This window comes from Gasterosteus aculeatus, chromosome 7 (assembly GCF_964276395.1).
Source record: "Gasterosteus aculeatus chromosome 7, fGasAcu3.hap1.1, whole genome shotgun sequence".
NCBI classification, from domain to species: domain Eukaryota; kingdom Metazoa; phylum Chordata; class Actinopteri; order Perciformes; family Gasterosteidae; genus Gasterosteus; species Gasterosteus aculeatus.
The window spans coordinates 22,202,648-22,227,649 of record NC_135694.1 but is presented as its reverse complement, the minus strand read 5'-3'; the positions used below and the strand labels follow the sequence as shown (position 1 = coordinate 22,227,649).

The window sequence follows — 25,002 nt, the reverse complement described above, 5'->3', positions numbered from 1 at the left end:
CAGTTCATCGGTACTTTGCTAACGCTGAAGCGAACCACAGTGGGGTTTTTTCCTTTCAACCCAGTGGATCTAGAATAGACCGACCAAGACGTCCGTGTGGCCCCCACAGTCCTGAGCCAGAGGTCCGATCAACCAGGTTAACGGGACTGTGTAGGTGCGCAGAGGCCTGGCCTGCTCACCACGCAGGTGCTGATTGTATCTGAATCACCACAGAGAAATCTACAATAGATTAATTGTGCCCTCCTCGGTAAATTGGCACATTGATAACCCGTGCTGTGAAAATAGGTCTATTTTGAGGAACGTAAGATACGTTTCCAACCCTGAAATACACAGTTCTAGTGTGACCATGTGATGTGGATCATGAAGGCGTGAAGGAGACTCCGAGACAAAGAAACGCAGATTATGTGAGTAACCGGTTAGCAATGCTAGTTTAGATTGCAACCTTTTGAGTAAGTATAAGTAATATTTTGACCCTGGTGGTTTTGTCGTTTGCATGACTCCTGTAACGACACGGACTAAGATGCACTTCTTTGGAGAGATTTTAGCTTGAACGCTGCATCAGAACTACGGAGCTTAATGAAAGTGGCGCCTGATTCCCTAAACGCCGCGGTTATCTTTCCTTAACTCCTCATGAATTCCTCTAACCGTCTTTCCTTGACCTCATGACGTTTTCCACAGAGGTCAAGGAAAACTGGTTAGGAGGATTTTTTTTGTGGACTATTCGAATCCAGTCACAGTCTGCACACACCAACAAGGCCGTGAAGGTCTTATTAGGCAAATAAGGTGAAAAACACCTGTGTGGGTGTGTTTACTTTGTGAGGCTTTGTGGCTGCGCTGAAAGACAAGCAATCACAGCAGTCTACTTGAATCAAATTGAATAATCCTGTGATTATATTTAGGAAAATGGGCAATATAATACATGATTCACACGATTCAAAATATAAAAAATGAGCAAAATTAGCAATCACCAAGTACAGGTACTGTGGAAAACACCTATTGAAGCCTGACCATTATTAGCACATCTGATGTTACATTATATCCTGTGTTTCACTCTGGGTGAAAAAGTGTATTCTGGGTTACAGTTAATGTATAGTTTAGTGTCACCAACAGCATTCAGAGGTGCATTTATATTAATCATTAAGCATATATTAATCATTTATATGTCCAGAGTTAAGTAAATGATATACTGTATTTTTCTCAGAGATTGTGCTCAAGCACATACAAATAAAAGTCATTTCATAGCCTCTGTCCACACTTTGAAAGCTGCTCAACTGTTAGTGTAAAGAAAATCTGCCCAGACAGTTTTAAAGGTAAACGGGTTTTTTTCTTGTAAATTCAAAATCCCTGAACATGTAGTAATCCAGTGTAACCGTAATAGTTCAGCAGGCACCTATAATTCAATACTAATCTATTATTGTCACTACTATAACACTGAGCATAACTCGCTAACTAGCAATCCAGACAGAAATAAAGCAGCGGGTATGTGCAGAGATTACACAAAGCAGCAAACAAGAAGACACACAAAGCCTCATCTCCATGGCGATGACCGCTGCAGCAGAGAACGACATTCATTTGATGGAAGACAAATTGGAGGAAGAATGTGGACACAAATAAGATTATCAGCCTTAGCAAAAGACAACTCATGAAAAGTTGTACTCACTGTTGTAGTATCGCTATTTGTGTGTGACAGCTGACCGTAAACCACTGAATCAACAAGCAACAACGAAGCCAATGTTTATCCTGCATAAGCACTGCAGTACTTTCCTCAGCTAGCACACTGACAGAGTGCTGCGTCAATACACCTTTCATCACAGGAAACGCCTCTCTTGTGATATAAGGAGAAGAACTGGTGGAACTAAAAATGAATAATGAATATTAATGGAAGCTCTGCTCCCACTGAGGCATCGTGCACCACAACCAGGCTAAATAGAATATAGCCTTTCTCAAATGCTAGTAATTCAACCTATGGTAAGGCAAGATTATCTATAGAGGTTTAGCAATTACATTTTCACATACACTCCCCTCACCAACACCACATAAGCTGAACATTTCTTCAGTCCTTAGTTCTTGATCCTGTCACGTACATTCATCAATGATTGGTAAATGTCTGCTGTTGCCTGTATGAGTCGGAGTAACCATGGCGATTGGTGACATGCATAATGACGTAGCTGGCTGCTGTAAAAATGATTTGAAATGATTGAAAACAACTCCACAAAGTAAAGCTATTTCCATTACTGTCTGTTTTATGCAAAAAAAAGAAGCCACAGTAATTAGCTCAGCTGTTTGGCACATGAACATCCATGATATGCTAATGTGCATGATTTCAGTCACATTTCATAAGAAAATAGAAATGATAAAACTTGTCCGATAAAAGTTCAACATTTCCCAGTAAAACCCCATTTCCACATAATCTACAGCTGGAAAACAAGGTCCCAGATAGGTGCTTTGCATTTACACAGGCTCAGAGGTCCATTCTGGATTTTACAGCCTTCTGTGGGTGAAAATATCACAGTAGTTGGCAGAGTAAAATGTGCGGCTGATGTGCTTCAATCTGATGGTCTGATCTCTGCAGTGTCACGACTCCCTTTCTGATCAGACTGTGTGTCATCTATCTACTGTTCTGATTGGCTCTCAGCAGGTCTCTCCCAGAATCCTGTGCAGGTCCTCAGGAAGAACACGACCTTCTTCCCCACGACTCACATTTCTTACCACCCTGCGATTAAACACACACAAACACAAAAGCACAACATAAAAAGCAACTATTTTAATATAAATAATTTCGTATTTTTACTTCCAGGTTTGGCAACTCAATTCAAGACTGAATATTTCTGAAAGAAAAAAAATATTTTACCACATTCCCGACACTTCCTCGTTCAGCAGCTGGATGACATCGCCGCAGTTAAAGATGATGTCATCAGTGCTGGCCATGCTGCTCTCTACCATGACCCTGTACCTGCCCGCCACCTGGGGCAGAAAAGAAGACAAGAACAGCGCCGCCCAGATGAAGTTGAAGCGACAAATGAGCGGTCAAAGTCGAGCTCACCGGGGTTTATGCAAAACTACACCTAGTGTCGCCAACCAATGGCGCTCGTTGTGGCCTGTAAGTAACTGTTACAGCAGCACGGCAGAGTGTTGGTAAACGTAACAACACATCATTTATCCTGTGCTAATCGCGTTATGAATAGTAAACCCTCACCAGGGGGGCTGGCTGATCCTCTTCGTCCGAGTCCGATAAGTTCGAGAGGTCCGTAGCTGCACCCCAGTCCTCCAGACCCTCACAGATGGCCACCGAGTGGGCAGGAACCGGCCAGGCTGCGGGCGACAAGACGTAAAAACAGTGGTGCTGTACACTTTTTGGTCACTGATATCGACATGATTTACGTGTTTTCACTGTGAAAAGAGGACAGCCGTCACAAAGACGTATTTTAGTCTCACCGGGACGCTCGTGAAAGAGGGAAATGTAAATAAATGTGTGTTTAAATAAAAAACAAAACACTAGTCAAGTTATTGTACCGGTTCAGGGCAACAAATATTTCTAACCAGCTGGCATTAAAGTTAGCACCACTAGGATCTGTAAAAAAGAAGAAAAGAAAATCATTGCCCCCAAGGGTTTAATGTCAATTATTATCTATTGTAGGTTTGAAGCATTTATTCATGCCTTACGTTTCATACATTTTATTTTGAGGGGGTTCTTTATTCCACTCCCAACAACACAGATTTGCCCTTAAACACAATGTCACAGTTAAGTTCTGCGACGTCACTTAACATCCATCAAAGGAAGACGAACCGGTCTTTAAAACAGCAAAAGGTTTTCAAAAGAACGTTTGGGGAGTAATTTGTGTACGTAGTAAAAATGTTAAGGTGAATGCCGTGTGTGTGTGTGTGTGTGTGTGTGTGTGTATTTTGTGGGTAATGTCTCCCAGCAACTCACTGCGTCGAGGTGAGTGCACTATGGGCTCGGTGTGGGCGGGGCTGTGGTCTGTTGACTCCTCCCCTCGCCGCCTGTAACTTGTTGTCGAGGAGCTGTGAGGAACAGGGAGACACGCTGAGCAGCCTCCCACCGACGCTCCGCCCCACGACACACACATCTCTGATGCACTAAACCGCGTCGCCGTGGGAACGAGGCACGACGGCAACAGACGGAAACAAACAAAAAAAACAACAACAACAACAGCATCCACATGGTATCACAAAACGAGATCATTCGCATTCTGTCAATTTAAAACAGCATTCCATCAAGTTTACACATCACATATATTTCAGCGTCTGATTCAACAATCAATATCAGAGATCACTGCAATATATGGAAAAAAGTACACAGTATTCTGCACACATACAAGGCCTTAATGGCATCTGCAAATAATCTGCCATCTGCCTCCCCGGAGCTCTGTTTCCAGTGAGCTGCAAACTCTTTACAGCCATTTATCACATCAGCATTTTATTTTGATCAAAAGTGCCAAATATTATTATAACCTTTTATATTTATACGGCCGACAGACTTTAATTACTTGAAAATGCTATTTGACCAGACTAGGTCATATACATAAATCGTACAAAAAGCCACATATTTTATCTTTTTGTAAGTCTCAAAAACCCAACAAAACATTCTCTGAACAGGATAGTCCCATGTATATGTATGTATAATACATATATGTATGTATAATACATATACTCAAACATCTGAGCAACATGGGCTCGTCAATTTCTCTATTCTTCTTAATGTTCCAGAAGACTAATTCCCCAAAGCAGCTGGGCGCTGTAGTTCTAAACAAATGCTTCTCCATTCATTAGAACGAGTGCATTCGGTGGGGCTTAAGACGCAGATGATCGCCCAATTAATGAGCTGCTATTTTTACAACAGCAATATGTTGTATGTGGTATCGGCCAAATAGTAGAGCGCTTGTATTCATGGTGATGGAGGAACATTGGGACATTGACGTATTATTTAGAATTCCTTTTGGACAATAGAACAAAGTGAATGAGCTATATCAGGCTTTCTCTACATAATAAATACTTGTCAGTAGGACACGTGGATTGTTAGTTTTGATCATTTCCCTACACAATGACAATTGTGAACCTCAGACAATTCAGTCGTTTATCAAATTGATGACATGCTCGCATCAGTAGACAGAACAGTAGTTTAACTTTCAAAAACTCCACAAACACACATGCATCCCTGCCGACACTCTGTTAAAGCTCCATTTCCATACGTCCCTTGAGAACCAGTGCTCTCGATAACTAACAGTGAGTCGACGCATCTCCACCACCACACATCCGGAGGTCATAGACTGACAAAGAGAACGAATTGGAGGCCATGCGAAGTGAATCACCTGTCAGAGAGTGGGTTGTCTGAAAGTGGAAGAGAAGGAGCCTCATCTGAGAAAAGCAAAGGAACAAAGGAGACGTATTGGCAAAGCCTGACATTAATAAAAGTTTAAACTAAAATAAAATCAGGCTGTCGAAAAATGGAGGAAACATGTCATTGAATTAATTATAGCGTTAATAGAAACCTTGACACAGTTTCTGCTGGTTGGTGAGGATTCTTCGAATCTCTGTCAGCCAGGCAACTTTTACCTCCAGAGTGGAAGCCTAGACAAACACACAAAAAACACAGACCACAAGCACAAGAGGTTTATGGGAACTAACGGTACACACACCGAAAGTGATATCATAGAGAAATGAAAAGATAAAATACCTGAACTATGTACACTACTTCTCTGCCACTGTACCAGATCTCAAATTTCTTCACATCTCCTTTCACATTTTCTGTGATTCCCACTGCACTCATCTACAGAAAGATAGAAAAGGTAACTACATTTGCTGGGCAGCTGTGTTCCTCACTGACTCTTTATTCATTTGTTACACTATATCGCCAATAATATGCAGTATAATTCAACAAAAAGACAAGGTACGCCTCATATTGAGGGCTGTTGAATTGGGTTGCATTAGTGACTTTATGGTGTGTTGTTACTCGGAGGCAGGATTTGAAGCTGTAGAAGGGGGTCCTCTCGTGAGTGTCTTCGTCTCTGCGCTTGCAGAATAGGAGAGCGAGGTCGTAGAGGAAGAGATGCCTCTGCATGGGTTTGAACCTGGCCAGCTCCTTCATGCGCACCGCCGCCCTCTTGTGGCTGATCCACACGCTGAAGCCTCCCTGCATCACCACTCGGCCCAGCTGGCTTAGGTCCCCCTGGGAAAGACGTGGAAGGAGGAACTCAACCAACATGTGAGAAATTCATCACACAAAACACAACATTTGTTTTTCGACTCCCCAACGCGTGCATGTATTGTTGGTATACCTGGTATCCGGTGATGGCTATCTGATGCATGGAGTCGTTGACAGACTTCAGCAGCTCGAGCATGGAGTCCAGAGCCTGCTGCAGTTCACAGCGGTATCGCTCCTCCGTACAGTGCTTCAACAGCTCCTGACCCAAGACAGGGACACGGGAGGACAGGTCAGTGGTTTACAGGGTAACTAATCTTATCTGCGGGCGTAGATGTTGTTGTGTATGTGATTTGTCGTGGGTAGAAATGTCTCCATTGCTTGGGTCTCTGTGCCATTGACCCTTTGTCCAGCTGATTGCAGGCAACCAATTATACGTAATGTAATGTGATGTTAGCATTTGGCTGGCATGGGTCCTCTTGTAGGCAATATGATTGTGTTTATTAAATATATATATAGACCGGAACTTTGAAATGCAAACAGACTTTGCAGCAAAGAGACGCTCTGCTAATCAAGAGTTGCTAATTGCTTGAATCAGGTTTTGTATCAAGGCAGCAAAATCTTCATTTTAGGGTTTTCTGAAAAAACCCACAGTTAAGCTAAAAACAATTTGCCTTCACAGAAAATTGCAATTGCACCTAAAATCTAGATCTCTTCGGCGGGCAAGTGATTGTCTGATGCTGCATCTCTGACTCAGATGCACCAAACCTTGAGGAGCAGTTGGTACTTGGTGAGACGTTGGACTGGTTTTAGGAGGTAAGAGTCCAGACCTAGCTTGTGGTCCAGCTTCTTCTGGCACTCCTGCAGAGTGAGAGCAAGAGGTTTTACTAAACGAACAAGGCATAATTGAAAAAACATCATCAGGTTCTAAAACACAACAGATTTAAGAACAATCTTTATATTAAGTCTACTGTCAACACTAATCCTGAAGACTTTTATTTTATGATCATGTTGCAATGAGTTGAATCATGAATCACACACACACGGTATGTAACTACCTTAAAGAAGGGTGAGTCGGAGCACTGTCTCCATAGCAACTCAGAACAGGGCTTGTTCTGGCAGTAGCGCTCATACACCTGGAACTTCACTTTCTGCGCACACAAACACATGTACGATTTGATATTTAATGTCGCACCGCTTCACATAAAGTTCCAATGATTCTCCTCGTGGTTTCTTTACCCGTTGCAGGAAGCAAGTCCCCGCCCTCTCTGGTGTCTCCAGGCAACCCTGCAAATCTTGGAGGAAGATCCTAAATGGAGAGGAAAACAAAAGGAAATTGGATTTGCATGAAAACAACTCTCTGATAGCTTGCGCGTGTGTGTGTGTGTGCGTGTGTGTGTGTGTGTGTGTGTGTGTGTGTGTGTGTGTGTGTGCGTGTGTGTGTGTGTGTGTGTGTGTGAGAGTTGCCTGCTGTGGAACTGGTAAATCTCTGGCATGTTGCCAAAGAGAACGTCCTTTTGACTGCGTAGAGCTGAAGGAAGAAGATTAGATATGGATGGGTCTTCCATTTCTGCCCTGTAGCCCTGAGGAGACGGGAGAGGAGATTTAAAAAAAAAACGATGACATGACCAGAGAACTTAAAAACAGGAAACGCAAAATGCTGTGAACGTAATCTAAAATCAACTCACCAGAAGGACAGAGAGCAGCTCGTCCACGTAGATCCTCTCTGTAGCTATCAGCTCCTTCATGATGTGACTAGTAAAAGTCAGAATAAGAGAAGAAATTAGGAAAAGATGATCGACGTCTTAGCACTACGCGCACTGCAACCGTGGAAAGAGAACAAGGCATACAAATAGGAGGGGAAATCAGAGTAAAAGGTCCAGCTTTTTTTTTTCCAGAGATTGCGTACCGTGAGACCTGTTCTGGATTGTCTTCTGCCTCTGAATCGGTTTCCGTGGTGGAGCCATACAGGCAGCTGCGGTTGCCTTGGAAGTCATGCATAACCTCGATCTGACAAAACACACCACATGTTTTGTCAGCTTGGAGCCTCGGACACATTAGTGAAGTGGGCATATTTTTATTAATACCGTTATGCCGTTAAACTTTGCTCATTTACACTAAACACAGGGGGGAGTATCATTAGTTTTGCAGGAATCATAAACCAAAGCGTCACATATATTGGACAAACTCAAGTAGTTGAAGTAATGATAGCGCTCGATGACAAGGAATAGCGTTATTACAATTCCCCCTAAAGTCTGTGCGAATGTGTGGACCAAAATTCTAAACTTATAACTTATTCAATAGTTGTTTTGCTCTAAAACACAAGCGTGGACCTACTGGTTACACAGGAATCAAAACCATTAGGATTGATCCTCTGAGGACCATGAATGTCTGTACAAAATGTAATTGCAATCTATTTTACGGTTATTAAAACACTCACACACACACTCACACACCTTGCGTTGGTTGTTGTTCCTCCTCGCGGCTCTTTTGCCGGGTAGCAAGTCAAAGGAGAACTTGGAGTTCAGAACGTTAAAGTCTACGCCTGCGGGGAGAATCACGGATGCACACATATTCGACTAGCGATAGTTGAGCAAAGACGAAATGCACACTATATACTGTACATTGGGTGTGTAATAGAAAACCAACCACGGTTCTACATGTCAAATGCAACGATGGTGAGAGGAGAAGTGGGACTTATAAGGAGTGAAGTTAAGATAACTGTATCATAATATAATACTATAGTAAGAAATAATCCAAACCATGAAAGCAAATCCATAGTGCAAAAATAAGTGCAGCAAAGCAGTTTAGGCAATAGATGAGGAGCAGTGGAGGGGGGGGGGGGGTCGTACCATGTTTGGGGGAGAAGAGGGGTGACTTGCAGCGCTGCGAGGCCTGGTCGGGTTCAGGCCTCGGGGCCACCAGCTGAATCGGTCTGACTTGTACGTCCGCCAGCTTCCTCAGACACTGCTCCCGGTTTCTGATCATCGACTGCACGGCGCTCAGCTTCTCTGTCACCGTGGCGATTTGGGACTAGAACGAAAAGAGGCGTAAAGCGAGCGGAGGGGCGGATCAGCTGGCATTGGTGTTCAGCAGCGGGAGGTTACCTGCAGCTGCGGGGTGAGTATGCCCTCAAACTCCAGGCTTAGAATGTCCTGGCTGTTTTTCAGTGCAGATGGCGCCCTCTCCTGGTGGCAGCTCAGGTACTGCAGTGCCTCCTGGGCACCTTCCCTGGTTTGGAACTTGTCGACCATCTGGCTGGCCAGGAGATAGGCGCCGTCGTCACACCACCGAAGGGCCTGCACACACGCAGACACACACAAGCATCATGCTTTTCTTGCTCAAACTTGCAGGGGGAAAAAAGAGCGAGCAAAACAAAACATGCACAAGTCTTATTTATTTGTTTGCCGTGACAGAAATTTTACCCCTTCAAGTCGGAGCAGCAGGTCTCGCGCTCGGGTAAGCGAGGCCCGCTTGGTGCGTATGGCGGCAGTGATGATGTCACAGTGATGTCGCAGCTCGTTGCAGCGCTGGACGATGAGCGCCAGGGCGTAATGGTGGCTGGCGGCCAACTGGTGGCCGTGCAGGATCACCACCTGGGCACGGGCCATCTCCTCCTGAGACAAAGACAAAGACATGAAGCTTTAAACTGGTTTTCATGTCCCCACAAAAGGTCTTCATGACAATCATGGTTGTCTGTAACCGGATTCAATAGGAAGGTTTTTCTGTTTTTGGAGGCAAACCCAGAATCAAACATCACACTGATGACCTCGACAAAAAGCCAATGGGATTTTTTCTTTGGATTTTTGATTATTGCAGTAAATTAACTGAGATATTCTTATACATTTTGTCCGGAAACATAATCTTCATAGACAACCGTCACTTTTAATGACGTGAAAACCTGACCTTATAAACTAATGACACTACGTCAGATAAGCTTGTAAACACAACGGGGCTGTGAAGGCGCCCTGTAGTCTTTCTAATGGGAAATGTATTTTTAAAAAATAAAACAGAGGAGCAAAAAATGCTGACTCATTTCTGGTTATTAATTGAACTGTTCCCTCACTGCTACACAGCATTCTGCTCTCGACACTTCAGACTGTGATCGTGCGCTTGTTGTGTGACTTTTGTTTGTGACCTGAGCGTGTGTGTCCAGCATCTCCAGGTCCGTCAGCAGCTGTGAAGTCTGAACCACCGTGGTCCCCACGGAGGCAATGTCTATCTCCTGTTTACCGATTCTCTCCAGTACCTCCTCCATCTACACACACACACACACACACACACACAGTTAACTGTCACAGCAGTGCAACGTGCAGCCAGGGTTAATATGACAGACACCAATCATCTCGCCTGCTGAAAGCTCATTTCGTAGTGCAGCAGCTGGAGGTACTGCTGCATCTTCAGGTGGTGTTTTTCAAAGAAGCCATCGAACGCCTCCTCCATGTCTCTGAGCTGGGCGAGGAGTCTGAAACACACACACACAAAGACACACACACTTGTTCACGACTTCTGTCAGGACTATCTCTACTTATTTTAAGTTGTCTCGTGCCAAAGCCATTTCTCTGCAGAAGCTGCACCTTTGAACAGTGTCCATGTCTGATTTCAGGTCCCTCTCCTCCTCTGCGTCTCTCTTAGAGGCCTTAACAGTCTCCAGGTTCACAAGCAGCAGCCTCCCTTCTTTCTGCACGCTCCGGATGTCGTCCTGAAACAAGAAGCAAAAGAGAAATTAAATCCAAAAGCACTGGCAGACACAGAGATACAGAGCGAGGGAGGAACGAGCGGAGAGGCCGGGGGTGGGGAGGGGGGGGGGGGGGGGGTGGTGACCTTCATCTGTCTGTATCGGTGCGTGTGGGAGTGCAGAAGGAACTCGATGGCATTGGCTTCATCCGGAAGTTCGGTCTCAGATAGCTCCGATCCAAAGGCCTGCAGCAGCTGGGCGATCTCCTTCACCGTCACTGCGAAGGTCTCGATGGCCTGCACGCACACACACACACACACACACACACACACTTCTAATTCAAATTGAGTAGTTTTAGCCAAATTATCACAAGAAGAAAAATAAAGCTCCTCTGAATATTATTTTCAGGGAGGTAGTAACGTGTGCAAACATGGATTTATACATATTTCACGTCTTTGTATTCGTATTGACATGGGACAGAAGAAGGTACCGTTCGGAGGACGACCCAGTCACTCTGGCAGTATTCCACTTTGGCCGTGAAGTCTGTTGTCAGGTGGTTTTCATCGATGTATCGCAGCAGGTCACCGACTGAACGCAGCATCACCACCTAAAATCCAGTCAAACGTCATCATGTTTCATACTTTTTCTGTTTGTCAGCGTGTAGTTAGAGGAAAGAGGAGAAGAGCATCTACTGCTTCTCAAAATGGACACAGGAAGAGTGTGTGTGGAGTGGAGTGGAGACGGGATTGTGCTGAGCCCGGGTGAATAAAGTCGAGTCATGTGAAGAAAGAAATCCCTCGGTCCTTCTCACCGGCATCTTCAACAGGAAGTCATCCTGGCTGAAGCGGAAGCCCAGGTCAGTGCTGGAAGACGGACTGGGGGCCGAGCTAAACAAGCCGGTGGGGCGGAGCACCAACACCAAGTGCAGATTCCCTGGAAATGAAGTCTGAAGAAGGAATTGGGAATCAGGAACATTTATCACCAAATGTTATGTTATTCATCCATGCATCATTAGATAATTAGACACATAAACCATGGATTCCTTCAGGGGAAACATGCAATGTGCCAGACTGACGTCTGTGTTTTCATCCTCTGGTTACGGCACAGGATGAGAGGAGTCGTGCAGTCAGTCAGAGGTGTCGTAGGAAAGCTCAACACAGCATCAGCACCTCTCTCCGTGTCGATCGGGGAGTAGCTCTCTGACAGTCAGCTCCTCCCACAGGCTCCCTCGTCACTCTCCTTCACGCTGAGGAGCCTCGCATGGACTCCCTCTTCTGCCTGAGCTGTGTTATCATTATTGCTATTTACACAACATGTCCATGTTTGTGTTTACCTGCGTATTGAGCACAGTGGCGCGATGACCAAATGTCTCACATTACTTGCAGTTGTGTGCGGTTGACAGTACCGCAAACTTGACGACGACTGCGCAGAGTAACAATCACGATGAGGACTCTTTCCTCACCTTTTAGTCCAAACTCCTCTCCTCAGAATACCCCCTGTCCACCCCACATGTATTATTCATCAGCACAGATCCAACAGTCTGAGGAATCACTGACACTATTTCACCAGGAGGGAAGGTGCACTGCACCTATGTGGTAACGGGTAAATGGACTGTGCTTGTTTAGCGCTTTTTAGTCTTCTGACCACTCAAAGCGCTTTAAATCTTCACCCACACTGATGACAGGAGCTCCAATACACAGTGTCATCCCAGAAACTAACATTCACACTACAGGAGCAATGTTGTGGTTAAGCGTCTTGCCCAAGGACAAAGGTTAGCAGGGGGGGGGCGGGGACGGCCATGCTGTCCACTCACCCACAGTCGCCCACGTGCACCTTCACCTGTGCTCTAATACTCACAACTTTTATACTGTAAACTGCTGACCTCACAAAAACACAAAGACGCGTTTCGCCTCCAATTCACACGGGCCTTCATTTCTACAGCAGCCTTTTCATAGCAAAGTCATCCGTCGCCAATATGAACCCATCCTCCTCATAGCTTTTATTGGACGATAGCATTCCAACAAGGAGATGGTGGGCATCAATGTTTTTTTTCACACATATTCCCCAAATCTGTTACATAACTTAAAAACTCTCCAGGCTACACTGCAGTGCCAGAGCATGCTGCTCTGTATACCTGCAGTCACACACACACACACACACACACACACACACACACCGCGTTTGTCATTGTCCTGCACACAGCCTCTAAACATTTAAGTGCGATCTGCATCGGACCATCGGATCTCTGCGCCGAGAGGCGATATCAATCTCTGGATGCAGTTTGCGCTTCTCCAAGCACAGTGTCGCAGTGGTGAACCGCAGTTCTCAGTGTGTGTGTGTGTGTCTCTGCTGCAGTGTCCTCGCCGCCCCGTTCAGAGCATCTCTCCCCCCCCCTCACCCACCCTCACCTCCTCCTCGCTGCCCCGAGCGGTGCTTACCGCGGCCCGGCGCAGACGGGGAAACCCCCGTAGCGGGTTGGACTCGGCCATGGCTTTCGGCGCTTTCCCCGGTTCCTCCTCCCCTCCTCCCCCTCTTCCCCTCTCCTCTCCTCCCCGAAGTCAGCAGCGGGGCGTCGGTGTCGGTTGGAGCGACGGGACGGTGTAACCTCCGCTGACTGCAGTGTCCGGGCGGGCCGAGCGGCGCGCCGCGAGTGCGCACCTCAGCAGGCGCAATGCTCCTCCGGACCGGCGGGGGGGATGAGGGGGGATGATGATGGGAGTTATGGTCCTCCTACCTGACGTCAAAGCCCAAATAAGTTTGTCGCTCCGCAGCTGCACAGATGTCCATCTCCTTAGTCAACGGGCCAATAAGCGAGGATAGAATTGGGTTTGCGGGGTGATTTCGTGGTATTCATATTTTAGGACTCTCGGCTCTGGGACGAGCTGTCTGAACCGTTTATTAACTTGAGGATTGTTATGTGTAGTTGCTAAATCGGGACACGTAGGCTATGAAGCACTAGTGGGACCAGAAGGGAAAAGAGAGATTGTACCTCCGGATTTATTTCACTGGATCCGCTAGATGGCGCTCGACGCTCTTTAGATTTGAACCCAGCTCTGGATCCACTTGTTCTAATGTCATAAGTTATGAGACAGTAAAACCGCCAAAGCTCTGAGACCACAACCTAAATCCAAGAAAACCTTCCAAATCCTGTATAACGTTGAATAAACGTAACTATTCAAGCAGCAAACGCAAAAGATCCTCTTTAAAATCATCATTTTAATTCTAATACGAGTGTAGCAGTGAACCAATGTGTTTGATCACGCCTGTGAGGGTCTGATACCGTTATCATGGACAACGGCTTCATCAGATGTAGTGTTATTTAAAGGCGTCCTGTGGGAATTGTCTATTGGCGTCCCTTGAACGCAGTTGCCGAAAAACAGTCCAGTGTGCCATTAACAGTATATACAGCAGTCAAAGTCAGAGACACCCAGAAATGTCCTAACACACTAATACAGAGTCCCTGCAGATACAGACGCCACTACGCACTTTTAGAGGTTCATAAAATGAGAGGTGAGAAGTATTATTTGTTATTAATGTCAGTGTGTAGGAAATTCACCTCTTTGTCTTGACCATCTTTCTTGCCCTAAATGTCAGTTTCAGTTCAAGTTTTTCCACTATTTTGATTTAATTCTGCAGATTTGTTACACTGGTTCTAAACAACATGTTGTGATATCACGACACGTTGTCATTATGTTAGCATCGCTTTCCATTTGTGCGTAATTGTTTGTCGGTTGGTGACGTGCTCCTCGGGGAGATCCTGCACAGGGAATCACCTTGTCACACTGCGTTTGGCTCTGTGCGAGCCAGAGAAGCCGCGCTATTTCCAGGAAACTAATTGCTCCACAGACAAAACAGTGATTAGAACGGAGGGCTGTGACTCGTTCTAATAATACCTGACCCTACTCGTGTTTTGTTTTTCCTCCTTATGCACTGTGTTGTCTAAGGCAAGAAATAACCACACGTATAAATCAACTGCTATATTGTGTGAACTCGCACCTCGGTGCATTTGCAACACAGCGACCCATTGTCCGCTTTACTCATGTCTTAATAACAAATTATGATTTTAATACATTTTATGATTTGATCTTTTTAGGAATAGTTTTAATCCAAAAAACAATTTGAACCATTCATTTGCCAACAAGTCTCTGGCCCTCATTTGTCACATCGTAATGAAATATGCTGTCATTTCAGCCCTTTTCCAAGACACTAATGCTACGACAGAACTAATTAATCGGTGGGAAAACTTTGATTTCTTTGATGAGATGTTGAATAGACTTTGACCTTCGGACTAAGCTTGTTAGAATCGATCTGTTGAAGAATTTGCGGGGTTTCAAAGGTCAAAGGGGAATTATGCTGGTGACCCCTGACACCTTCATGAGACACTGTTGAATAAGTCAGCTTAGTGTGACTTTGCCGCCGATGCTCCCATCATCCACACCATAAGAAGACTCGGAGCCCTTAATCTGCTGAGATCAGATTGGAATACTGATAATCTCCACACTGCTCCACAAGTACCAACAAATATTATATGCCTTTTATTTGTGCTGTTTCCCCGTTGTTTTACAATGTAAAACAATTACGTTTTAAAGCAGATTTGTAGATCCCTTGAGAAGAATATCTGGCGAACTGGAGAAAAAAGCTTTTGTTCACTATTGTATATTTTCGGGTTAAATAAACCTCCCTTTGTCATCTTTTGGCTGGAGAATCGTGTTGGACATTTGTTAATTGATAAACTTTGTGATCACGTGCAGTCAAAGGCAAAAAAATGTTCTAAGCATAAAGCAATAAAGGAATTTTCTTTCAAATACAACATCAACATATCTTGCAAAACATGAAACCGGACAGCTTAAAACCCCCAGAAGCCCTCTGTGGTCAAATAACCTTCATTTGCACGGGCCTTGAACTCAGTCACCCTGAGCATTTCCAAATTAAAGGCGCGTTGGACTTTGTGGACGTGCGAAAGGGATTATCGGCCTAACTACTACCGCAGACACGTGGCGACCATGTTGTTGTATGTTTGTCCCTATGATTTAGCAAACCCTTTGTAGTCCAAAAAAAGGGATGCACTGATGAGTTAACCGGATTATGCAGCAGGCATCCACAGCAATAATGGAAGAGTTAAGCCGAATGATGCTCAGCGAGAGACACCCCATATAAAAGGGCAGAGCAGCGATTGCAGAACGTACTCCCCCTCTGACACACTTTACCAAGACGACTGAGAACAGGTAAGACTTCTTCTTTATGATGGATGGATGGATGCATAGATCCATTTAGCCTTGTTACTTATGTTCACATGTTGCTGTTGCCCTTAGTCAATTCGAGGCACGATTTCACTCCTTTGATAGAATACGCTTATGAAAAAATGACATGGGCTCATATCTGAAGGATAAAGTGTTGCGACAGAAACTTAACCTATTTCAAGCTGAAAGCAGTGTTGTGTTAACTCCTTTGGAGATAACATACATTACATACATAACAACATTGGCTTTACTCATCCTAATTGAATCCTACTCCTCCGTCTCTCACATCATACGATTTCCTAAACGAGAGTTGCTAAGCGTTGACCCTTAATGGTTGATGGAGGGTTTGCGTGTTAATGTGCTGATCTAGCAGAATGACTACAGGCAGAACACCACTGCAACCCCTGATGTCAGCTGGACTGATATCAAATGTCAATCATGAAAAGAATTCCGCTGTGTGAAATACAGATACAAGACACAACTCGCAGCCACTTTATCCGTTGACAACAGCCTAGTAAGGCGCGACGCGTAATCACAAGATCAGCAAGCGATCCTGCTTCTCGCCACCTGCGCGTGGAAGCGTCTTTGAGCCAAACAGTGAACCACGAGCTGCTCCCCGGGCGCTCGGCAGCTGCCCGCCGGCCCTACGTGAGGATTGGTTACATGTAGAAGTCTATTTGCTCCTACTTTTAAACATATATATATCTGCACTGACATTAAGGTTACGTTTCAAGTGTGTTAAACTGATGTAACTGGGAAAGAGGAAATATAAACTATTATTTATGTAATAGTAATAGTTCTTGATGGTTTTAACAAAGTAATGATTTGGTTCTTGCAGCAGTGAGCCGGTAAGCATTTTATGCATATTTCACAGTTGTCCTTGAGTGATGCACCTGAGCAGTATCTCTCCATGATGCTGAAATGCACATGCGACCCTTGTTCCTGAATTCACGTTGTTGGTTTGGAAACCAAGCAGTCTCTGTGTTTTCCTGCACAGGAAAGTCTGTTTGGCTTTGCGCTGGTACTGAATATTAAGTAAAGGGAATAGGACCAAACAGTCTCCAAGCGACAGATGATATGAGAAGCTAGAAAAAACGGTTCCGTCATGAAGGAGCAACAATTAACCAGGTTCAAACGGCCCACTTGACCTTTCTGTGGTAATCCTTGTTATATGGTTATAGAGAGCTAAAGTTAGTGTTCAAATAAGTCCATTTATACTACAGCAAGTTACTGAACAGGTTTTATCCTTTTGACTGTCCTTGAACAGTCCAAACAGCAGCCGTTGGCCCCGTTGGTGCGTTTGAGGGGAACACCGTGCGACATAATCGCGTGACGTGTAGCCCTTTACACGGATGCTGTAATCTTATCGCCAAGGATTAACCTTATAAACCCTCGAAACAAATCAGAAATCCAGTCCGTACAGACAGTGGATGTGGGATCAATCAATGTCTTAATGACATTATCATCTGACCTCCTATTCATACTGTGACCTCGTACTAACCTAAAGTCCCTTATTTCTTTTGTTTTTCCTTTGAACAGAACACTTGCAGAAATGGCAAAGTAAGTGTTGTTTTTGTTGTGTGCTTTCCTTTCCCTTAAGGTATCCTTCAGCTTTACCTGCTTAGAGCAACCAAAATTATAGTGATTATTAACGAAAGAAATCTTTAGAATGTTACACCAGGGGTTTAAATTGGAAATTTGGAGTTACAGTTAAGTTACGGACTTTGACCCGGGTCACCCTACCCCTAGAATTGCCAAATAATTTTAAAGTATTTATCTAAGGTTTGCAAAAGCTGAGTTGTTTGAGGCGTGGTTGAGATCAGGTTGAGAGGTGGTCACAGGTAATCAGCTATTACGGAATCCTGCCACACCATTTGTAGCTCACCTTGGCCAGCCTTTCAATCCGGGCGCGGTGAGGTAAAGCTGCTTCCCAATTAGCTGCTCTTAACTGGATAAAGGGGAATGATGGATTACTGACCCTTCTGGTGCTTGCAAAGGAACAAACATCACTTCTCAGAGTCTCAAAACTAATCAATGTATTATCTGGTCAATCAAGACAGTAACTCAGTTACAATACGAAGCAACTTACATGTTGACTGTTCTATTCAAAAACTATAGTTCTGCAGCTACATAATCAAATACAAATAGTAAAATAGTAATATGACAATATTAATGATAAATGAACATTATATTAAAGTGATGTTTCTCTTTTTATTAAAGGGTTTTCAAGAAGACCAGTAAAAGTGGAGGGGTAAGTTGCCGTTTTCATAAATATTGTAATTTTAAAATGTTTTTCATGAATGGAAAATGAAACACTCAACTGTTCCCCTTTGCTGTGACAGCTGACCCTGTGCCTGGGGAAGAGAGACTATGTGGACCACATGTCCAAAGTGGACCAAGTTGGTACGTTGGCTCTTCAATGCATGTTTGTGTGCGTGCGCGGCAGCTCGGGGAGGCTGATACATATATAATATCGTCTGCACTTTTACATGAACAGATGGCGTGGTCAAGCTGGACACATCAGAGTTTGGAAGCAGGAAAGGTAACATCATCCGCAACATTACGGTGCTTCAAACCCACTATCAAACCGAGTCATGCAGGAGATGCAGGACACCGTAGTGAGATAATGAATTGTGTGTCGACAGTGTTTGTGCAGCTGGCATGTGCCTTCCGCTACGGTAGTGACGACCTGGATGTGATGGGCCTGTGCTTCAGGAAGGACATCTGGATCCATCAGGTCCAGATCTACCCAGAGAGCCACAAGCCCACTCTGACCGACATGCACAACACTCTGATGAAGAAGTGCGGAGACAACTCTTACCCTTTCTCCTTTGAGGTATGACATCACGCAGACACAAGCGTACATTCTGCTCACGTTGATTGTTGAGCGTTGGTTATTTTACAAAAGGCTCCACACAGGCACATTATGCCCGCTTTAAATTCACGTGACAATTTATGGAATCATTAAAAAGGCCCAAAAATATTGCCCGAACTTTCACAACTATTTCCTATTAAGTGTTTTAGCTGCGTATTCTTTATTCTTTGTGCAGATAAAGCTAACGCCTCTTCTTTGTCCCTCTAGATTCCCAACAACCTGCCATGCTCCATCTCTCTGCAGCCCGGACCAGAAGACAAGGGGAAGGTGAACCTCACGCCAACATGCAAACACCGCCCACCTCTCTGTGCACGGGGCTGCAGTGTGCAATGCGGGCACGCTCGCGTTTGTGGTCGCTAACGTGTCATATTTGCTTCGCAGTCTTGCGGCGTTGACTTTGAGGTGAAAGCGTACCTCGCCAACGACAAGTGCAACCCCGACGAAACAATTGACAAGAAGTGAGCATGTTTCCGTTCTGTCATCGCCACCTTGCAAACGTTTGCCGTGTTACTCGTTCTGAATATTCGTTGTCTCATTCGTCCTCTCAGGGACACCGCTCGCCTTATCATTCGTAAAATCCAGTACGCCCCGGCCCAGGTGGGCGCCGGGCCCAAGGCTGATATCTGCAAGGGCTTCATGATGTCCGACAAGCCCGTTCACCTCGAGGCCTCTTTGGAGAAAGATGTACAGTAGCAAAACTTTAGAGAGTAGCGGTTTAGAGAGTTTTCTTAAATGTTTGTCAGTGGTTTCCGGGTGACTTGCTGACTTTATTTACTGTACTTCTATTCCCCACCATTGACTGGTTCTTTCCTGGTTTGGACCACAGCTCTACTTCCACGGCGAAAACATCCCAATCAAAATCAAAATCAACAACGAGACCAACAAAACTGTTAAGAAATTCAGTATTACCGGTAAGAAAAACACAGTTTTTCTACAGACGTAAAATGTCTTACTGAGAGCAAAATGCAATAATCTGTTTCCTTCTTTAGTGGAGCAAACCACAGACATCGTCCTCTACTCTGCAGACAAATACTCCAAGCCTGTTTTCAACCAGGAGTTTGGGTAGGTGGACAGAAAACTGAGACTCACAGTAAACGTAGTCTTCCAAAGCCAAGCATGCAGGTTCACATCTTCCTGTGTGCCTGATTGTGTTTAATCCTCCGCAGAGAGACAGTGGACCCCAACAGCACCTACGAAAGCACTTTGAGCATCACCCCCGTGCTGGCTGAAAACAAGGAAAAAAGGGGACTGGCACTGGACGGACGACTGAAGGACGAGGACACTAACTTGGCCTCCACCACTATGTGAGTGCAGCGATGGAGCAGACAGGGCTGCGTTCATGTACTTTGAGTAACTTTTCTCGTTTGTCCGGTCTTATCTTTTATTTTTTAAATAACACTTCACTTTAATGTAATTCTCCGTAGGCTGCGGCCGGGTGTTGAAAAAGATGTGTTGGGCATCCTGGTTTCCTACAAGATTAAAATTAACCTCATGGTGGCCGGAGGAGGGTGAGTGATTCATCCTATTGAGATATCTTGTTCATAGAAACCTTGGAAACCTGGGAAGGAAAGAAGGGAAATAAACTTAAACTAACTCTGTCTTGTCTTCCCGTAGCCTGCTGGGCGGCCTCACTTCCAGGTGAGTGAAGGTTTATTTACAGTCATAGCAAAGCTCGTGCTTGCCGGGATCGTGAATCTCCTGTATTGATCCGATTGGTTGTGTTTTATCTCTGCAGTGATGTCACAGTGGAGCTGCCGTTGCAGCTCATGCACCCCAAACCTGAAGGTGATTTTTAATAACTCAGATTAAAGATTATCTCGCTAATACCAGTGCATCTAATAACATCTTCTGACCCTTCTCTTTTCTCTCTTTCACAAAAACCCACCTAACAAACTGATCAGAGTAAAGGCTCAACATCAGTGTAAGAACCACATCCCTTTTTAATTGTATTTTTGGTGATATCACCTAGAAATCATAGTGTTCCGATTTACTGTATAAATTCCCGAGTAGGAAAAACATTTTGGTATTTATTTGAGGAATTATTGCATAAATGATTGTTTAAATGTTTTTCTGATGCAGTATCTTGTAACCAGTCAGTGTGAGGTTCATATAAGTTGAGTTCAGTTAAGGTGGACAAAAACCTGAAGATTATTTGTCTCAAATTGTGTTATTTTTGTCCACATAGAACATGAGTTTTGAACGTCTCTTTGCGTTTGCTTCTTCCCAGAGAGGATGTTACCCTGGAGGTTGAAAAGAAACCCGCAGAAAGACAGGAAGGCGACAAGCGGAAGTAACACAAAACAAAGAAGAAGAATGATGTGACTGATGAAATTAACTCATATTAAACAATAACAAAGCAACTTAAGTTGATTCTCTTTTGACCCCTCACAGATTTTGTTCTTATTGTTTTTGTTGTTTGATTAAATCAATTAGTTGTAGACTAGGTATTCTGTTAGATAGTCCCCGACATTTAGACACCAAAGACTTCCGTACCTACATAAAAAACTAGAATCCTTTTCCCCTTACTTCAGAGTACCGGTGGAGTAATCCGGGAACTCAGTTGGAAGCCTGTAAAAGCCGCCATGCTTTGGACGACGGTGGTCTCTTCGTGTTTTTAAACGGCTCTATTCCCTTTCTGTAAAATGTGTCAGATTTGGATTTTGATGCCAGGTCCAATAACCCATAGTAAAATAAAACTATTGTAAAAACAAAATTGTTGTGGTGTAAGTTTTGTTTATCTTCCTGTCTTTGTTGATGTTGTTGTTTATTTTTCTATTTTTTTGCCTGTGAGATAACAGCACCTTCCTGGATTTAACTGGTATTTGTTTTATCTATTAGGTTGATAGCATCAACCGTGTGCTAATTCACTTGGACGGACGACTGAATTCACACACACACACACACACACACACACACACACACAAATTTGCAATCTAAAAAGTGTCACAGCATATTTTGGTGCTTTCCCTTCTTCATATCAATATGGAATATTACAAAATGAATCTCTTGTCTTATTATTTGTATCTGTTTAAATGTTATTGGTTGCAGAGGATTGATGCGCTCACTGGGCTAGGAACACTAGGAACTGTATACTTATTTTATTATCTTAGTCTGTTTCTCACCTTGGAGGGTAATGGTGGAAGGCCAGTGCATCAAACAGCTTACCTGAAAGCCCTATATGTGACTTAATGCAGTGCAATTTTCAGTTATAATAATATATATATATATAATAATATATATATATATATAAAATAGACTGTTCCATAAATCGTCATATTTATAACCAATATAGTGTAATACATATCATGTGGCATATATTAGGACATAATAAAATAAATAAATAATATACTCGAAAATGATCTTCTATGAATTAGCTATAATCAAAAACATCCAAAAGGAGATACACGTGGTCACAAATCATCTTTAATTAAGGATTCATTTTTTGAGGAATTTAGAGGCACTGCGGTTCAGATATATCTACACATTTAGGCCAGTAGAGGCCAGTTTAAAAAAATAAAAGTAGGCAGTGGGAGACTCCAGGAGGGGCAGCAGTGCACTGTTAAGGAGGCGGACTGCCGGACGAAGAAGAAGCAGCTCTGACGTCATCACGTAGAACGTGCAGCACTGAAGCAACATGGCTCTGAACGGAGGTTGGTGAAGTTATGATCTTATAAGCAAGCGAACTTTGACATGTATAAAGTTTACCGGTGCTATTTCCAATAAAGTAATTTGTCGCACGTGTGCTCGTTGGTTAACGTGTATAGTTCTATTTTTACTTTAAGTGTTCGTTGGCTGACGTGCAGGCGATGTTAGCCGGGTTGGTTTGCTAACGTTAGCTAGCTTATCATCATGTTCTAGCAAAGCACTGCGGCAGTCCTTAACACATTTTTTAAATATTCTAATATGTGCAAAAGTCTTGTAAAGTCGCATTGCTACATTTGAAAAGGGGCTAAAAGACAGTCAACAGACACACACGTTACAGCAGTGTTACATAACGTTATTTGTCCTAACGGCAAAAACGCTTTGAATTGTGTGAGCAGTGGAATTAAAGCAACACTTTTGTCACTGACTCCAGATGACAAAGACTTTGACTGGGAGCCTCCGACCGAGGCCGAGATGAAGGTGATCCAGGCTCGCAGGGATCGACAAGACAAAATCAGCAAGCTGATGGGAGACTACCTGCTCAAAGGGTTCAGGATGCTGGGAGAGTGCTGCGATGTGTGTGGGGTGAGTGAAGGTTGACTTTTGCTCTGTGGGCCGTAGTCGCCTCGATAATGTTGTAAAGACGGAGTCGTCCATCATGCGTGTTGAACCGCGTTTTCTTTTTCTGTTTCCAGACAATCCTTCTCCAGGACAAACAGCATAAAAACTACTGCGTCTCATGTCAGGAGCTGGACTCTGATGTTGACAAGGACAATCCTGGTACACGCACCTATATTTAATGCACACGAGTAATAAATATACACCCAACGTCTCCTTATTTCATGGCTGCTCCTCTCCCTCTGCTTGTCCCAGTCTTACCCTTTTTCTCCTGTTTTTTTTTTCCTGTGCTCCCCTCAGCTCTGAATGCACAGGCAGCGTTGTCCCAAGTGAGGGAGAGACAGCTCGCAGCCCAGTCCACTGCACCGTCCCAGGCCCCGGAACTCAACGGAGGCCCCAGCAGCAGCAGCAGTCAGGCAAGTGTGTTGGTTCCTCTGCCCAGGCCGGAGCACTGCGAGGGGGCTGCAGCAGGGGGGCGAGCTCTCCTGCCTCCACCTGCTATCCCTTCTCCTGCCCCTCTTCCCCCCACCCCTGCTCTGGCCCCTCCTCGACCCCCGGTGGTCCCACAGAACCCGCCCCTTCAATCTATGTTGCAAGAAGCTGAGGAGGCCGTTCTGATCAAACTTCGGTGGGCCACGAACCAGCTGCAGAGTTCGGCCTCGCTGGAATCAAGTATCCAGCTGTGCAGCCTTATCACCAGCTGTGCCAACTCGCTGCGCAGCCTCAAGGAGCTCAGCCAGTAACCAGCATGGCGAAGGCTGGAACCCTGGAGCGCTGTTTCTACTTCTCCTGGAATACTGACTCTGGTCAACTGCTTTGCAGCATCTCTTTGACTGACTCCTTGCATAGAACTGAATTTAAAATTGGTCAGCAAATGCACTCAAAACAAGATTTAAAATGTCATAGGTTCACAAGCTGCTCTCAAGTTGGCGTACTTCCATGGCTGAGAGAAATGTTGTGTTCCGTTGCTTCTGAAAATGTCCAAGCACACATGTTTGAACATTTGACAATTTGTAAGTTAGGGTATGTACCCATCATGTCAAAACGCACATTCGTCATTGGTATGAAATTAAAACCATCTGGCCGCAAACATTTTAAAGGAAGACGTGATCTATAATCTATTGTAAAGGACTGCTAATGTTTTCCTGCAGGTGACTGGCTTTGGTTAATCCTAAAAATTCCGCCACATTGATACAACATCCGCTTTCTGCTGTTTCAGTCGATATAAAAAATGCTGAAGGTTTGCAAATTCGAACAAAAACTAATGCCCAAATGTCTGTAGAATTGTGTGTCTGCAAATGCAACAGTACAATGGTGATATACAGTATGGTCCTCGACTTAAGGTCAATTTAAATGTACAGGCCGCTGGAGTATTGTTGAAAAAATACCAGCCATCCGATAAGACATTTTTCTATTTACTGTTCAATCTAGCTACAGATTTTCAATGTGTACGAGCAGTTCTGAGGTTTTTATTGTAAATATATTTGATACCCGAAGGTGGTGGTGATGATGGTCATTTGATGCTCAGAGGAGTATGACATTCAGAAGTCAGTCGAAATTGTTCATTCGTTAAAACCATCTGGAGCAAATGAACCAGGCACTGTACCTTCATAGACTCTTTACATCCAATAAAAGCCAGCTTCAGGGTTGATCTAGAGAGGTTTCATTCTGAAGTTTTCTTTCTTCCCACAAGAGGGCGCCAAATGCAAAACGCAACGGTTTAAGGTTGAATTGGAGAACGCTGTGTTTAAGTAGCATTTAAAGTACCAATAAACATGTACATTGCAAC

The 25,002-nt window shown here is 44.3% G+C and overlaps 3 protein-coding genes across 5 annotated transcripts; 2 read left to right on the top strand and 1 right to left on the bottom strand.

Moving 5' to 3' along the window:
* Positions 1 to 1,302: 1,302 nt before the first annotated feature.
* On the bottom strand, positions 1,303 to 20,170 carry mcf2b (MCF.2 cell line derived transforming sequence b). 3 transcript variants are annotated; one of them, XM_078105214.1, is made up of 26 exons: positions 20,043 to 20,170; positions 11,650 to 11,784; positions 11,329 to 11,445; positions 10,985 to 11,134; positions 10,738 to 10,862; positions 10,511 to 10,625; positions 10,299 to 10,418; positions 9,586 to 9,777; positions 9,268 to 9,459; positions 9,013 to 9,193; positions 8,617 to 8,705; positions 8,070 to 8,170; positions 7,849 to 7,915; positions 7,628 to 7,743; positions 7,400 to 7,469; positions 7,219 to 7,311; positions 6,929 to 7,021; positions 6,297 to 6,422; positions 5,972 to 6,187; positions 5,696 to 5,788; positions 5,511 to 5,589; positions 5,331 to 5,376; positions 3,932 to 4,098; positions 3,197 to 3,312; positions 2,852 to 2,964; positions 1,303 to 2,713 (listed from the first exon to the last, which is right to left on the bottom strand). In XM_078105214.1, the coding sequence occupies exons 2-26, from the start codon at positions 11,653 to 11,655 to the stop codon at positions 2,632 to 2,634; spliced, it is 2,865 nt and encodes a 954-aa protein (XP_077961340.1). In that variant the 5' UTR covers positions 11,656 to 11,784; positions 20,043 to 20,170; the 3' UTR covers positions 1,303 to 2,631. The 3 variants fall into 3 exon arrangements, with proteins under 3 accessions (XP_077961340.1, XP_077961339.1, XP_040036648.2); XM_078105213.1 differs by lacking the exon at positions 20,043 to 20,170 and adding an exon at positions 13,277 to 13,598; XM_040180714.2 differs by lacking the exon at positions 20,043 to 20,170 and adding an exon at positions 13,277 to 13,598 and having other exon boundaries at positions 3,932 to 4,023.
* On the top strand, positions 15,825 to 21,666 carry arr3a (arrestin 3a, retinal (X-arrestin)). Its single transcript, XM_040180814.2, has 17 exons — positions 15,825 to 16,063; positions 17,618 to 17,638; positions 18,299 to 18,329; positions 18,421 to 18,481; positions 18,576 to 18,620; positions 18,724 to 18,914; positions 19,161 to 19,220; positions 19,335 to 19,411; positions 19,502 to 19,637; positions 19,780 to 19,864; positions 19,943 to 20,015; positions 20,120 to 20,257; positions 20,378 to 20,461; positions 20,568 to 20,591; positions 20,689 to 20,738; positions 20,855 to 20,874; positions 21,181 to 21,666. The coding sequence occupies exons 2-16, from the start codon at positions 17,631 to 17,633 to the stop codon at positions 20,857 to 20,859; spliced, it is 1,068 nt and encodes a 355-aa protein (XP_040036748.1). The 5' UTR covers positions 15,825 to 16,063; positions 17,618 to 17,630; the 3' UTR covers positions 20,860 to 20,874; positions 21,181 to 21,666.
* A 644-nt stretch (positions 21,667 to 22,310) lies between these two features.
* On the top strand, positions 22,311 to 25,001 carry znrd2 (zinc ribbon domain containing 2). The gene is made up of 4 exons (XM_040180836.2): positions 22,311 to 22,603; positions 23,029 to 23,180; positions 23,291 to 23,375; positions 23,514 to 25,001. The coding sequence occupies exons 1-4, from the start codon at positions 22,588 to 22,590 to the stop codon at positions 23,954 to 23,956; spliced, it is 696 nt and encodes a 231-aa protein (XP_040036770.2). The 5' UTR covers positions 22,311 to 22,587; the 3' UTR covers positions 23,957 to 25,001.
* The last annotated feature ends 1 nt before the right edge of the window (position 25,002 follows it).

Bases quoted from the DNA above. Each gene is read 5' to 3' on its own strand.
- mcf2b (XM_078105213.1), bottom strand. From the start codon at position 13,327: ATGGCCGAGTCCAACCCGCTACGGGGGTTTCCCCGTCTGCGCCGGGCC. The intron at 7,916-8,069 runs GTACGCAATCTC...GACTTTTACTAG, and splicing joins AATCCAGAACAGGTCTCACG to TCACATCATGAAGGAGCTGA. The intron at 6,188-6,296 runs GTATACCAACAA...CGTCTTTCCCAG, and splicing joins TAGCCATCACCGGATACCAG to GGGGACCTAAGCCAGCTGGG.
- arr3a (XM_040180814.2), top strand. The intron at 19,638-19,779 runs GTACAGTAGCAA...TTTGGACCACAG, and splicing joins AGGCCTCTTTGGAGAAAGAT to CTCTACTTCCACGGCGAAAA. The intron at 20,462-20,567 runs GTGAGTGATTCA...GTCTTCCCGTAG, and splicing joins CTCATGGTGGCCGGAGGAGG to CCTGCTGGGCGGCCTCACTT.
- znrd2 (XM_040180836.2), top strand. The intron at 23,181-23,290 runs GTGAGTGAAGGT...TTCTGTTTCCAG, and splicing joins AGTGCTGCGATGTGTGTGGG to ACAATCCTTCTCCAGGACAA. The intron at 23,376-23,513 runs GTACACGCACCT...TGCTCCCCTCAG, and splicing joins TGTTGACAAGGACAATCCTG to CTCTGAATGCACAGGCAGCG.